Here is a 14,715-nt window from a genome sequence, read left to right as displayed (position 1 = left end):
GCCCATGCCAAGCTGGTAACATTAAATATCAAACAGAAATTTTATTAAGTATCTTTAAAATTCATGAATTCTTTATCTACTGGTTATTAGAGTTAGTGTTTGGATTGTCTTAGTTTATTTGGCTGCACTGGGTCTTAGTCACGGCATGCAGGATCTTTAGTTGCAGCATGTGGGATCTTAGTTCCCTGACCAGGGATTGAACCCAGGCCCCCTGCATTAGGAGCACAGAGTCCCACCACTAGACCACCAAGGAAGTCCCCAGAGATAGTATTTCAAAGTTTATAAAACTAACAACAGGGCTTTCATACTGAATAAATTCTCCAAATATATTGTCTCACAATCCAAAAACTGCATGTAAATAAGGTACACCATAAAACACCTTAGAGTATCTGCTGCTGCTGCTGCTAAGTGGCTTCAGTCGTGTCCGACTCTGTGCGACCCCAGAGACGGCAGCCCATCAGGCTCCACCATCCCTGGGATTCTCCAGGCAAGAACACTGGAGTGGGTTGCCATTTCCTTCTCCAATGCATGAAAGTGAAAAGTGAAAGTGAAGTCGCTCAGTCGTGTCCGACTCTTAGCGACCCCACGGACTGCAGTCTACCAGGCTCCTCCGTCCATGGGATTTTCCAGGCAAGAGTACTGGAGTAGGGTGCCATTGCCTTCTCCGTAGAGTATCTACATAACATCAATTAACCAAGTCTTTTTAAATACCACTTGTAGGAAAAAGGTCAAACTCAATGAAATGGAGCTACATGTATCCACGTGGATAAATCTCACAAATAGGATGTCAAGGGGAAAAAAGTTGCAGAAGAACCTATGTGGGCTTCCTGGGTGGTGCAGTGGTAAAGAATTCACCTGCCAATGTAGGAAATGAAAAAGACGCAGGTTCAATTCCTGGGTCAGGAAGATCCCTGGAGAAGGAAATAGCAACTCATTTCAGTATTCTTGCTGGGAGAATTCCATGGACAGAGGAGCCTGGCGGGCTACAGTCCACAGGGTTGCAAAGAGTCGGCCACAACTGAGCACACGTGAACACATGTCATATGAATCCATTATATGATGTCTAAAAACACGCAAAACACACTATCTTTTATTTAGGAATGTGTGCAAATGTATTAACACATTATTAACAGGAAAGGTATTAATACATCTTTTGTTACCAGAACATTATTGATCGGAAACATACCAATATCACTTGTATAACAAATCGATGGCCACAGGCATTAGTTTCCACAAAAATTCTCCAGTCAATAATGAGTTAAAATACCTGGGAATAATGTATGCCAGATTTGAGATAGTTGCACCTCTTCAGGGAAAGGGTGCCATTGGGAAGAGGCAGACAGGAAGCTTTTATTTCAAAGCTGAAAGGCAAATACAGAGAGGTTTAGGATGAGACTCTCTGTATCATTTTACAGTTCTAAACTGACCCAACATTTTTGCAAAGGAAAAAGCCTAATACTAAAATATAAGAACAAAGGACTTCCCTGACAGTCCAGTGATTAGGACTCCACACTTCCAACTGCTAAGGGTTCAATCCCTGGTCAGGGAACTAAGATCCTGCAAGCCCAGTGGTGTGGCCAAACAATATATATACACACACATAAATACATATACATATATACATATATGTGTGCTGTGCTTAGTCGCTCAGTCATGTCCAACTCTTTTCAACCCCATGGGCTGCAGCCCACCAGGCTCCTCTGTCCATGGGGATTCTCCAGGCAAGAATACTAGAGGGGGTTGCCATGCCCTCCTCCAGGGGATCTTCCTAACCCAGGGATCAAACCCAGGTCTCTCACATTGCAGGCGGATTCTTTACCATCTGAGCTACCAGGGAAGCCCATATACGTATATACACACACATATATATACGTATATACATATATATGTAACAAAATTAAAATTTACTCTTCAGGAAAAGAGACACTAAGAGAAGGGAAGAGATGGAGATTAAGAGGCAGGAAGAGAGACATCTGCAACTAGCAACTGATCCTAAATCAACCCAATCTCTGAATATCTACACTTACTACACAAATTAACAATCAGTTTTACTTACAGTAGCCATCCCAGGTGGCCTTAAATTTTAAAACATGGTCCTTGACCTGAGCTAATAAAGCACAGTCTCCTAACTGGATCGTGAAATGTATAACATTTGCCAGATGAGCAGGTCTTACTGTAGTAACTTCTCCTAACGGAAGACCACAGGTACACCCCTTTAGAGAGACAGCTTACTATTGTGGTTAAGGGTTTTGGAATCCAACAAATGTGGGTTCACATTCCAGCTCCACCACTGACAAACCACGTGACTGGAACAAGCTGTTAAGCTTGCTAAATTCAGTTTCTAAATCTGTAACAGGGTAAATAAAACATACCTCATTGAGGAAGTTTTCACAATAAATAAGAGGATTTACCACAAAGTAAACCAAACTGTTTAAGAAAGCCTTCCTCAGCGATCAATACAACGAAATAGAGGAAAACAACAGAATGGGAAAGACTAGAGATCTCTTCAAGAAAATTAAGAGATACCAAGGGGACATTTCATGCAAAGATGGGCTCGATAAAGGACAGAAATGGTATGGACCTAACAGAAGCAGAAGATATTAAGAAGAGGTGGCAAGAATATACAGAAGAACTGTACAAAAAAGATCTTCACGACCCAGATAATCATGATGGTGTGATCACTGACCTAGAGCCAGACATCCTGGAATGTGAATTCAAGTGGGCCTTACAAAGCATCACTATGAACAAAGCTAGTGGAGGTGATGGAATTCCATTTGAGCTATTTCAAATCCTGAAAGATAATGCTGTGAAAGTGCTGCAGTCAATATGCCAGCAAATTTGGAAAACTCAGCAGTGGCCACAGGACTGGAAAAGGTCAGTTTTCATTCCAATCCCAAAGAAAGGCAATGCCAAAGAATGTTCAAACTACCACACAATTGCACTCACGCTAGTAAAGTAAAGTAATGCTCAAAATTCTCCAAGCCAGGCTTCAGCAATATGTGAACCGTAAACTTCCAGATGTTCAAGCTGGTTTTAGAAAAGGCAGAGGAACCAGAGATCAAATTGCCAACATCCGTTGGATCATGGAAAAAGCAAGAGAGTTCCAGAAAAACATCTATTTCTGCTTTATTGACTATGCCAAAGCCTTTGACTGTGTGGATCACAATAAACTGTGGAAAATTCTGAAAGAGATGGGAATACCAGACCATCTGACCTGCCTCTTGAGAAACCTGTATGCAGGTCAGGAAGCAACAGCTAGAACTGGACATGGAACAACAGACTGCTTCCAAATAGGAAAAGGAGTACGTCAAGGCTGTATATTGTCACCCTGCTTATTTAACTTATATGCAGAAACCTTGCTTATTTAACATCATGAGAAACGCTGGGCTGGAAGAAGCACAAGCTGGAATCAAGATTGCAGGGAGAAATATCAATAACCTTAGATATGCAGATGACACCACCCTTATGGCAGAAAGTGAAGAGGAACTCAAAAGCCTCTTGATGAAAGTGAAAGAGGAGAGTGAAAAAGTTGGCTTAAAGCTCAACACTCAGAAAACTAAGATCACGGCATCTGGTCCCATCACTTCATAGCAAATAGGTGGGCAAACAGTGGAAACAGTGTCAGACTTTATTTGGGGGGGCTCCAAAATTACTGCAGATGGTGACTGCAGCCATGAAATTAAATTACTCCTTGGAAGGAAAGTTATGACCAACCTAGACAGCACATTCAAAAGTAGAGACATTACTTTGCCAACAAAGGTCTGTCTAGTCAAGGCTATGGTTTTTCCAGTGGTCATGTATGGATGTGAGAGTTGGACTGTGAAGAAAGCTGAGCACTGAAGAATTGATGCTTTTCAACTGTGGTGCTGGAGAAGACTCTTAAGAGTCCCTTGGACTGCAAGGAGATCCAAGCAGTCCATTCTAAAGGAAATCAGTCCTGGGTATTCTTTGGAAGGAATGATGCTGAAGCTGAAACTCCAGTACTTTGGCCACCTCATGAGAAGAGTTGACTCATTGGAAAAGACCCTGATGCTGGGAGGGATTGGGGGCAGGAGGAGAAGGGGACGACAGAGGATGAGATGGCTGGATGGCATCACTGACTCGATGGACATGAGTCTGAGTGAACTCCGGGAGTTGGTGATGGACAGGGAGGCCTGGCGCTGCGATTCATGGGGTCGAAAAGAATCGGACACGACTGAGTGACTGAACTGAAACCAAACTGTAAATGCTTAATAAAGGTTAGCTACCATTGTTAAAATCATTTAAATGACATTCATTTCAAATAACAGTTTTTGATTGAAGTTGTAAACTGCCTGTTAGTCTCTGATAGGTAATTCCGTTAAAGTAACCTAGTAACCGCAACTACTGGAGCTGGCGCGCCTGCCATCTGGGCTCCACAATAAGAGAAGCCAGCGCCATAAGCCCACGCGTCGCAATAGAGAAACTGTGCAGAAACGAAGACCCAGCGCAGTCAAAAATACACAATCTTAAAAAAAAAAAAACAAACAGGAACCAAGCAAAAAACATCCAAGACAGTCAATCAGAATCTACAAATATCTAAACACTCTCCTACAATTCCTGAAGAAAGCCAACTTGACAAGTTTTCTTTAAACAATTTGTAGAAAAATCAAAGGCAATACAAGATAATACTGAATCCCAAAAGGCAGTGCATTCATAGCTACATTTCTATCATTAAACTTTTAAAAAGTGACAACAGACACCACATGATATTAACTATGGTCAGACGTAAAGTGACAGTGTGAGTCACTTAGTCATGTCTGACTCTTTGTGACCCTACGGACTGTGTAGCCCACCAGCCTCCTCTATCCATGGAATTCTCTAGGCAAGAATACTGGAGTGGGTAGCCATTCCCTTCTCCAGGGGAATCTTCCTGACCCAGGGATTGAACCTGGGTCTCCCGCATTGCAGGCAGATTCTTCACACTCTGAGCCACCAGGGAAGCCCCACGGTCAGAGGTAAACACTCGGACCTATTCACGACTACACACAGTCAGCAATCATTTAAGCACAACTTACAGTACCTAGAGGACTACACAATACTTGTATCTCCTTCATAATTCTTGCTTCTCGACCTCTTCCCCAAAAAATAAAATCAAAAGGTAATAAATAGCTACTGGAGTCAGAATTTAAAACAGCTTCTTTGGAAATCTGTCCAGGGGACTTGGAGTATCGTTTGGCAGAAAATAGGTTATGTAACAACTCCTCCAGACTGTCTCTGGCTGCCCTGTATAATCTTGGTGGATTTCCCACAGCAAACACAAACACTAGCCACTAAATTATTAGGGTTTCCTGCATGTTAGACACTAAGATGAATATCCTCTAAAAACACCGTTGTGATTTTCAAGAATTTGCGGGCTCCAACCTCTGACGATGTTATCCTTTCTTCTCAAGCAGAGCTCTTCCTGCCCTCTTGGGCTCTGTCTTGGGCCCTCTGCCATCAATCCCCTGGATGGCAGGCCTGGGGCTGCCTGCCTGAGCCTTAGTTGCAGACAACTGGGCTAGATCACCAACATTCTTAGTGACACCTTCCACATCACCCTCAGGCCTTTCTGACACTGCTGCTGAGTCACTTCAGTTGTTTCCGACTCTGTGCGACCCCATAGACGGCAGCCGACCAGGCTCCCCCGTCCCTGGGATTCTCCAGGCAAGAACACTGGAGTGGGTTGCCACCTCCTTCTCCAATGCATGAAAGTGAAAAGTGAAAGTGAAGTCGCTCAGTCATGTCCGACCCTCAGGGACCCCATGGACTGCAGCCTTCCAGGCTCCTCCATCTATGGGATTTTCCAGGCAAGAGTACTGGAGTGGGGTGCCTTTGCCTTCTCCGAGGCCTTTCTGAATCAGAAACAAATTCTGGGACATACTCTCCCAAGACACCGCTTAGCTTTGATTCATCCACTCACAACCTGCCAGACTTCTTAGCATCCTGAGCTCCATTCAAACTTTGGAAGCCTTACCAGCCTTAGACCACTTAGTCTTTCTTCTTGGTCACTGGTCACAATGATTTGGACGAATACATTTTTAGGGATAACAGGCACTAAAGATTAGACCCTCATCTTTGGGCCAGAGCAGCCATTTTGTGGGGCAAGAAAACAGCCTGCATACTAAAATGAATACCTGTACCCACGCACCTATGGACACCTTATCTTTGACAAAGTAGGCAAGAATATACAATGGAGAAAAGACAATCTCTTTAACAAGTGGTGCTGGGAAAACTGGTCAACCACTTGTAAAAGAATGAAACTAGAACACTTTCTAACACCATACACAAAAATAAACTCAAAATGGATTAAAGATCTAAACATAAGACCAGAAACTATAAAACTCCTAGAGGAGAACATAGGCAAAACACTCTCCGACATACATCACAGCAGGATCCTTCTATGACCCACCTCCCAGAGTATTGGAAATAAAAGCAAAAATAAACAAATGGGACCTAATTAAAATTAAAAGCTTCTGCACAACAAAGGATACTATAAGCAAAGTGAAAAGACAGCCTTCAGAATGGGAGAAAATAATAGCAAATGAAGCAACTGACAAACAACTAATCTCAAAAATATACAACTCCTGCAGCTCAATTCCAGAAAAATAAACGACCCAGTTAAAAAATGGGCCAAAGAACTAAACAGACATTTCTCCAAAGAAGACATACAGATGGCTAACAAACACATGAAAAGATGCCCAACATCACTCATTATCAGAGAAATGCAAATCAAAACCACAATGAGGTACCATTTCACGCCAGTCAGAATGGCTGCGATCCAAAAGTCTACAAGCAGTAAATGCTGGAGAGGGTGTGGAGAAAAGGGAACCCTCTTACACTGTTGGTGGGAATGCAAACTAGTACAGCCACTATGGAGAACAGTGTGGAGATTCCTTAAAAATCTGGAAATAGAACTGCCATATGACCCAGCAATCCCACTGCTGGGCATACACACTGAGGAAACCAGAATTGAAAGAGACATGTGTACCCCAATGTTCATCGCAGCACTGTTTATAATAGCCAGGACATGGAAGCAACCTAGATGTCCATCAGATGAATGGATAAGATGAATGGATGAGCAGATGAATGGATAAGAAAGCTGTGGTACATATACACAATGGAGTATTACTCAGCCATTAAAAAGAATACATTTGAATCAGTTCTAATGAGGTGGATGAAACTGGAGCCTATTATACAGAGTGAAGTAAGCCAGAAAGAGAAACACCAATACAGTATACTAACGCATATATATGGAATTTAGAAAGATGGTAACGATAACCCTATATGCGAGACAGCAAAAGAGACACAGATGTATAGAACAGTCTTTTGGACTCTGTGGGAGAGGGTAAGGGTGGGATGATTTGGGAGAATTGCATTGAAACATGTATATTATCATATGTGAAACGAATCGCCAGTCCAGGTTCCATGCATAATACAGGACGCTTGGGGCTGGTGCACTGGGATGACCCAGAGGGAGGGTATGGGGAGGGAGATGGGAGGGGGGTTCAGGATGGGGAACATGTGTACACCCGTGGCAGATTCATGTCAATGTATGGCAAAACCAATACAATATTTTAAAGTAATTAGCCTCCAATTAAATAAATTTATATTTTAAAAAATGTATACCTGCAAATTAGACAATACATCATAATTGTTCACGTTTGAGTGCTTGTTTGAAACACTCTCCATTTTCTTTTTTCTTTTCACTTTCTGACCATACCTTGCAGCATGTGGGATCTTAGTGCACTGACCAGGGGTTGAACCTGTGAACCCGGCAGTGTAAGCACAGAGTCTTAACCACCGGACTGCCGGGGAAGTCTCATCATTTCCATTTTATGGATGACAACACAGATACAGAAAAGCTAACCAACATGACTAAGGTCCCAGGGTGAATAAGTGGTAGCGCCTTGGCTGTGCTCTTAATCTCCTATACGATACTCTCTCACCAGCTATATTAAAAATTAAAACACAAAAATGTCCTCCTCTGCCTTCTGCCTCTTCTGGAAGTCAATGATGCTCTCTGGTCCCCCCACCAAAAAACAGAGTGAAGAGGAGGTAGTCAAAGAAAGTTCAGTAGAAGGTAGCAAATGGGAGGGCAGGGAAAAAGCAGTTCGGCAGGAAGACCCAGAGCAGCAGATGACTCACTGACCAGGCAGACATTCCACACAAGCAGGGCTGGCTGGTGGAGGGTGCTGAATATTAATAGGAACTACTCTAAATGGAGACAAGGACCACCTTTGCAGTGAGTAAAGTACTGAAAACCTTTAAAGCCTGTCTGGGTCCACATTCCAGGTCAAGACTGGTAGGAATTTTTTTCGTGGCAAGTCTACCCTAGCACTAGAGACCAGGTCAGTAGTAAAACCCCAAGTGAGAGTTTAAGACTCACCCCCAAGTGATGCCCTGAACTGTAGGGGATCCACAGTAGTTCCTTTGGGGCAAAGAATACAGATGAGTATCCTCCATTCAAAGTAAAATTGTATTTAATTTATTAACTTTTTAAATAGCATTTTACTTCCAGGCCTCTCTAAATTCTACTTAATCAGAGCATCAGCCCACAATTTACAGTTATCCCACTTCATCAAAATCAGGATGTTGGAAATTCCCTGGTGGTCCAGCAGTTAGGAGTCCACACTTTCAAAGCTTAGTTAGGATCCAGGTTCAATAGCTGGTTGGGGAACTAAAATTCTGCAAGACATGTACTCTGCTGTGCTTAGTCACTCAGTCGTATCTGATTCTTTGCAACCCCCATGGACTGTAGCCCGCCAGGCTCCTCGGTCCATGTGGAATCTCCAGGCAAGAATACTGGACTGGGTTGCCATGTCCTCCTCCAGGGGGTCTTCCCAACCCAGGAATTGAACTGGGATCTCCTGCATTGCAGGTGGATTTTTTACCAGCTGAGCTACCAGGGAAGCCCATAAGCCATGAGGAGCAGCCAAAAAAACCCAAAAAACAAAAAAAGTTAGAGTACTAAGTAGCAGAAAACCCAACTGAAACTGGCTTGCCATTTTGTTAGACTTCCCCTGTAGCTTAGTCGGTAAAGAATCTGCCTGCGGTCCAAAGACCCAGGTTCGATCCCTAGGTTGGGAAGATCCTCTGGAGAAGGAAATGGCAACCCACTTCAGTATTCTTGCCTGGAGAATCCCATGGACAGAGGAGCCTGGCGGCCTCAGTCCATGTGATCGCAAGAGTCAGACATGACTTAACAACTAAAGAACCAGAAAGCCAGGCACAGAACCATCTGTGGCTCTCATTACAGCATCAAAACTCCAGATTCAGTTACCACTCCTTATCTTAGTTCTCCTCGCCTCCTGAGATGGCGGGAACAGCTCCAGGCAATACAGACACACATCGCAGAAGGCAAGAACCCTTCATATGAGTCTCCTCTCTCAGAAAAGAAGACCTTTTCCAGTGTCTGCAGCAGACTTCCTATCAGGTCTCCCCGGTCAGAAGTGAGATACCAATCATTCATTCATCTAATTACCAGCCCAGAAAACAGGTGGACCATGCTGAGTTGTTAAGAGTTCAGCACTTCTCAACCCTAACCGTGCGTGTTCACAGCTCCCTGCTGCTGCTGCTAAGTTGCCTCAGTCGTGTACAGCTCTGTGAGACCCCATAGACAGCAGCCCACCAGGCTCCCCCATCCCTGGATACTCCAGGCAAGAACACTAGAGCAGGTTGCCATTTCCTTCTCCAATGCGGGGAAAGTGAAAAGTGAAAGTGAAGTCACTCAGTCGTGTCGGACTCTTCATGACCCCATGGACTGCAGCCTACCAGGTGATCCTAATGGTCAACCAGGATTAGGATTGAGAACCACTGAGTCAGGCTAACCAGAATCATCCCTAAGCACCTTTCTATAAGTCATTTGGGAAATAGCGTAGACATCTGAACAAAATTTGGCTTGTCAGAGGAAAAAAATGTTAGCTGGGCAAACCATAACACCTACACAACCGCTTCACACTTGTGTTTTCAAAACACTTGCACATGTGGGTCAAGCTCAAGGCTATAGGCAACAACCCCGTTTTACAAATGAGACTAAGGCTCAAGTTTACTAAATGAAATTCTTTTAAGTCCTCCAAATCTCCTTATGCTTCCATGCAATAGGAACCTGAGAAACTTCCCCAAAAGGAATTCCATGTGAACCGTGTCTCTGGAACAAGAAACACAAAGACAGCAAAAGGGGACTTTTATGCTCCTAAGAAAACCAAAGTAAAATCATCAAAATATCAAGGCCTAAAAGAAGTACCAAAACCAAGACTTGAAAGACTTGAGTTCTAGTTCTGGCCACCAGTAACACGATTCCCCAGGTCTGTGATGAAAGAAGGCTAATGAGGGCCCCTCCAGCTCGCTCGCACGCAGGCACATGCACACACGCGCGCACACACACACACATGCACACACCCCCCCCAGACAATCTGAGTTTACTAAAGAGCCTGCTACTCAGCTATGTAAGTGCTTAAGGACTGTAAGGACTATCTGTTTAAAACATACATGGCTTCCTCTAGCACAGAACATATTCTCTCAGGAATGCCTAATTATAAACTTTACAGCAAAAGCATATAAGGCTTATTGCCATTTCTGGTAAATATACATCACTAGGAAACATAAGCATCTGAAACTACACAGACATCACAGGAAAGGCTTACAAAAGTTTAAACTGTATTGAAAGAAGACACTGATTATTCTAGAAAGGAGTGAAAAAAAGGAAAAGGGCTAAAAAAGCCATCTAAACAAAGAGTCCATTGAATTCAGTGAAAGATCTCCAAATCCATCACATAAATCAATGATCCCAGACTCTCCTCTCTCCTGCTCTTCCCCACCCCCACTGCTATCTCCAAAATTACCCCCGATACGTAGACAGACACCAAAACGTCCCTCTAAAGCAGCTCTTTTCCATTACGTAAGGCTTCTGCTGCAAAACCCTCAGTGATTCGCCACAGCATAAAGCCTACATTCCAAGCCCACTTTTACGGCTTCAATCATTGGAAACTGACCTTTCCACCAATCTCATCTACTCCCGCAAATGAAATCGCCATTCCGGCCAAACTGGTCTCCTCATCCTACTCAGACCCAGCTGTTTCCAATCTGACCAGGTTCTACTCCTTCCTTGAAATACCAAAGAATTCCCAAACTTCCACTCTAACTTGCAACATGCTCTTGTTTCTGTCCAAGTTAGAAAACCTGTCACTGAATCCTCTGAATCTTTTAACCTGTGTGTCTATGTACCCTTTGTTTCTTCAAGAACTAGGCACAATGCGTACAGGAGTTCAAATGCATTTCCTAGATTGACCTGAACTTTAACCACAGGACAGTAACCTCAGGGACAAGGGCCTCCGCTTGGATTCCTCTCTGTGTCTCCAGCCCGATACTCAAGCTGTAGATGAGAAGTACTTGTTGATTGGCTACATAACTAAAGTCAGGAGTAAACATTCAGGCCCTACAGAACCCAACTCCAACTTCTTTAATCATCTGTGGATTATTCAAAGCCTCAATACATTCTTCACAGAAGTAACAATTTGGTCGTCAGCTTTGTATTTAGAAACGTATTGGCAATAGGGGTGTTTTCATAATTTTCAGAGATTACGCGTTCACAAATGACCAAACCATTTAAAAAAAAAAAGCAAAAACAAAGTTACATAAACCCTACAAGTATTCAGTGAATGCAGGAGGCATCACACAGGGCAATTAAAAGCAGAAACCCCTTAAAGGCACAATTCTGAAAATGCCATTTTTGCAAAACAAAGCCTAAAGTGTCAGAAAACACAATCAGTCTGAGCTAGTTGACTGTTCCCCTTTCCGTACCTCCTCCCTCTGTCTCAGGTCTCTCCTCAACCTCTTCACTCAGATGTTCTAGAAAAGCTCAACTGATTATGCCAATGATTGACCTCGACTGTAATTTCTAATTACCTAATCAAGTCACTGCTGAACACTGCAGAATCTTACTGATGCCTCTTAGAAGTAGAACAAGAGAAACAGAACACAAAAGTGACCTGCCTCATTTTCTTGCAGCCAGGCCCTAACAGTGAAGCGACTTACACTCAGGTGTCCTAACTTACATCCTGCGATCTTAGTCTTGATATGAACTCCATGTGAACTTTATGGGGCAAGCTGGACAAAGGCCAGGTCCCTCCTAACTTGCCAAAGGCATGTGAGCTAACGCTGTGTTCCTGTCCTTCTCTGGAAAAGGAGAAAAAAGAAACTTTGGTTGATCTCTAGAGCATAAGCATAAGTTATGGTTCTTACAGTAAAGGATAAGAATCAAAAGGAGTAGGGAGTCAATTCACAAATGCCAGAAAGTCTACATTCTGGAGAGAAGGGCTGACAGCTGGGCCCCCAGATGCACTGGCTGCTGCTGGAACACAGGCGTGTGTCCTGTTGGCAGAAGAGCGAATATGCAGTCACATAAATAGCTTTCTGCCAGTGGCCAAACTGGCTTTGCCATCTGCCTCTCTCCACACCAAAGCCTCCCTCCTCATACCCCTCGAGCCAGAGGGAGCTGCTAGAGCCAGTGAGAAAGAACACTCCCCCAGCCAGCGACACTAGTTAAGACCAAGCTACAAAAGGAAAGAGTCCTTCTCCTCATGTCCACTGCACACACACACACACATACATCCCACGTCCTTTTCGTCTCCTCCTCTCTCCGTTTACACCTACATATTTACAGCCCCTCCCCACCCTCATCCCAACACACACACAATGCCAAGACACTGGAGAGCCACCAACCCAATAGCCCACCAGCCACATGTTCCAAAGTGATTCCCAATCCTCATTCTACAACACCAAAGAGGTCACAGAACCAAAATGAACCCTGGTCATCACCCAGAGAAGTTGAGTGACTTGCTTCTAAAATTAGAGATGGCTCACTCACTGAATTCTTCCCATGAAATCATATTTCTTTCAACTCATTCATTCATTGAATTTGCACTGTTCCAGGCTCTGGGCCGGGTACCTGAGACAATTCAGTCAGTAGGTTTCCATCTTCCTTAATGCAAAATGGGGAATGGGGGGGCGGGGCGCGGTGACATGGGATATATTTCCCAGACTGCTGCATGGATAGGTCTTTTTAAGAGGGAAAAGCCAACACTCATCCGGCATCCTCAGAATGGGGTATAGGTTACATGTGTGCTCAGGCTGCCCGGCTCCTCACTCAAGCTAACTTTTTCCTATTTCCACCTGCATCACCAACTCAGTGTTTCAGCATGCATTTCAGGCCACCTCCCGCCTAGACTCTTTTCAAACGCTATATGAGGATACATCTCTTATTTTCCTGTGGCCACTTCTGAGTTGCTCAAAAGATAGAGACGAACAGGGTTGAAAGGCATCAAGCTTGGCCGGGGTGGAATTCCCTATTTGCAGGCAGGGCTCGCCGGGGCTAGAGGGCAGGCTGTCTGCTCAGCCTCACAAGCCCCAATCTTTGAACCTCCTCGGCGCAGGAGGAGGGAAGGAACTTGCACAACGCCAGGTGGACTTTCGGGTTTCGCATAGAAAGGCGCCTGAGACGGGAGTGTCGCAGGGGATCCAAAAAAGACACAGAAAGGGTACGGCTCAAGGGACTTCTGACCAACTCAGCAGGTTTGCAAAGAATCCTCAGGCAAGTTCTTCCGAAGGATCACGAGACAAGACCCGTGAAATTGATGTGTTTCAGACGAGACAGAGCAGCTCTAGGGGGCAAGAGAACCTGCCCTCCGGCGCGTCCGGCGGAGAACGCAGGCACCGAGGGCGCCCGGCCGGAGCTGCGGGGTCTGGCGGGCGGCAAGCTTACGCGCATGGCTCCCGGCTCGGGCCGCCGCGCGGGGGCAGGGGCGGGAAAGGGACTCGCCCCCGGCTGCCCGGGGAGCCGAGGAGGAACGACCCCGGGGCCTCGCGGTGCCGGATGAATCCCCCGATCCTCCGGCTGCCGGCCCCAGGCACAGGATGGTCGGTGTCCCTCCGGCAGAGGCTCCTGCTGGCCGCGCCCCACGGCCCCGCTTACTTTTGGTCGCGGCGATGAGGTTCTTGCCGTCCTTGATGAGCTCTTTGATGAACTTGTTGGTCCTCTCCAGCTCCGCTTCGTGGGCACGGATCCTCTCCCGGAACCACGGGCTGTCGAGGTAGCAGTCGCTGAACTCCAGGGGCTGCAGCCCCATGACGGCGGCAGTCCGCGCGCACAGCCCGAGCCGGGCGCCGGGGCGAGGTGAGGGGCCGCGAGCGTAGCAAGCGCCGGAGAAGCTAGGAGCCCCGGGCGTGCGGCGAGAGCAGCGCGGACATGCCCCGAGGAGGGGAGCCGGCCCGCACGCAACAGCACAGCGGCAGCGAGCGAGAGCGCGGCGCCGGGATCCCGGCAGCCCCCGCCGAAGCTCGGGCGCCGCGGCCCCGCCCCGCCCGGCCCCGCGCCGCACGCCCTCTCGGAGGCCCGGGCCCGCCCCGCCCCGCCCCGCGCGCGCCCCTGTCTTGTTCCTCCGCCTTCCTCCTTCCTCCTCTCCCTGCCTTCCCAGAACGTCTCTTCCTTCTTTTCCTTCTCTTCCCCACGCGCAGTGGCCCCTCCTCTTCCTTCCGAGGCTTCCTTGGTGTATAATTTCGCCCTGCGGCTCACCTCCAGCCCCAGGCGCGAGCGCCTCCCCTTTTCTTTGCTTCACTGTCGGCTCCCCGATGCGGGGGAACCTGACCGGGACCAGGAAGGGGCATCTTCAGAGCATCTGTAATACTCCTCAGCAGGCGGCTTGACTCTGAGGTCTGGTT

At 46.0% G+C, this 14,715-nt stretch overlaps 1 protein-coding gene across 5 annotated transcripts in view; it reads right to left on the bottom strand.

Annotated features, from left to right (window-relative positions):
* ARHGAP10 (Rho GTPase activating protein 10) overlaps positions 1 to 14,370 on the bottom strand; it is a 375,463-nt gene extending 361,093 nt beyond the window's left edge. For 2 of the 5 annotated variants that reach the window (XM_070386634.1, XM_070386633.1), the window contains exon 1: positions 13,970 to 14,369. In XM_070386634.1, coding sequence (XP_070242735.1) covers positions 13,970 to 14,123 — 154 coding nt within the window. In that variant the 5' untranslated portion in view covers positions 14,124 to 14,369. Of the gene's footprint in view, positions 1 to 1,267; positions 1,362 to 13,969 lie in introns of all 5 variants that reach the window. The other 3 variants (XM_070386637.1, XM_070386636.1, XM_070386635.1) reach the window with 3 other exon arrangements.
* Positions 14,371 to 14,715: the final 345 nt, after the last annotated feature.

Source organism: Bos mutus, chromosome 17 (genome assembly GCF_027580195.1).
Source record: "Bos mutus isolate GX-2022 chromosome 17, NWIPB_WYAK_1.1, whole genome shotgun sequence".
In the NCBI taxonomy this organism is placed as follows: Eukaryota; Metazoa; Chordata; class Mammalia; order Artiodactyla; family Bovidae; genus Bos; species Bos mutus.
The sequence above is the reverse complement of the archived record's forward strand: the minus strand, read 5'-3'. Positions and strand labels throughout refer to the sequence as shown.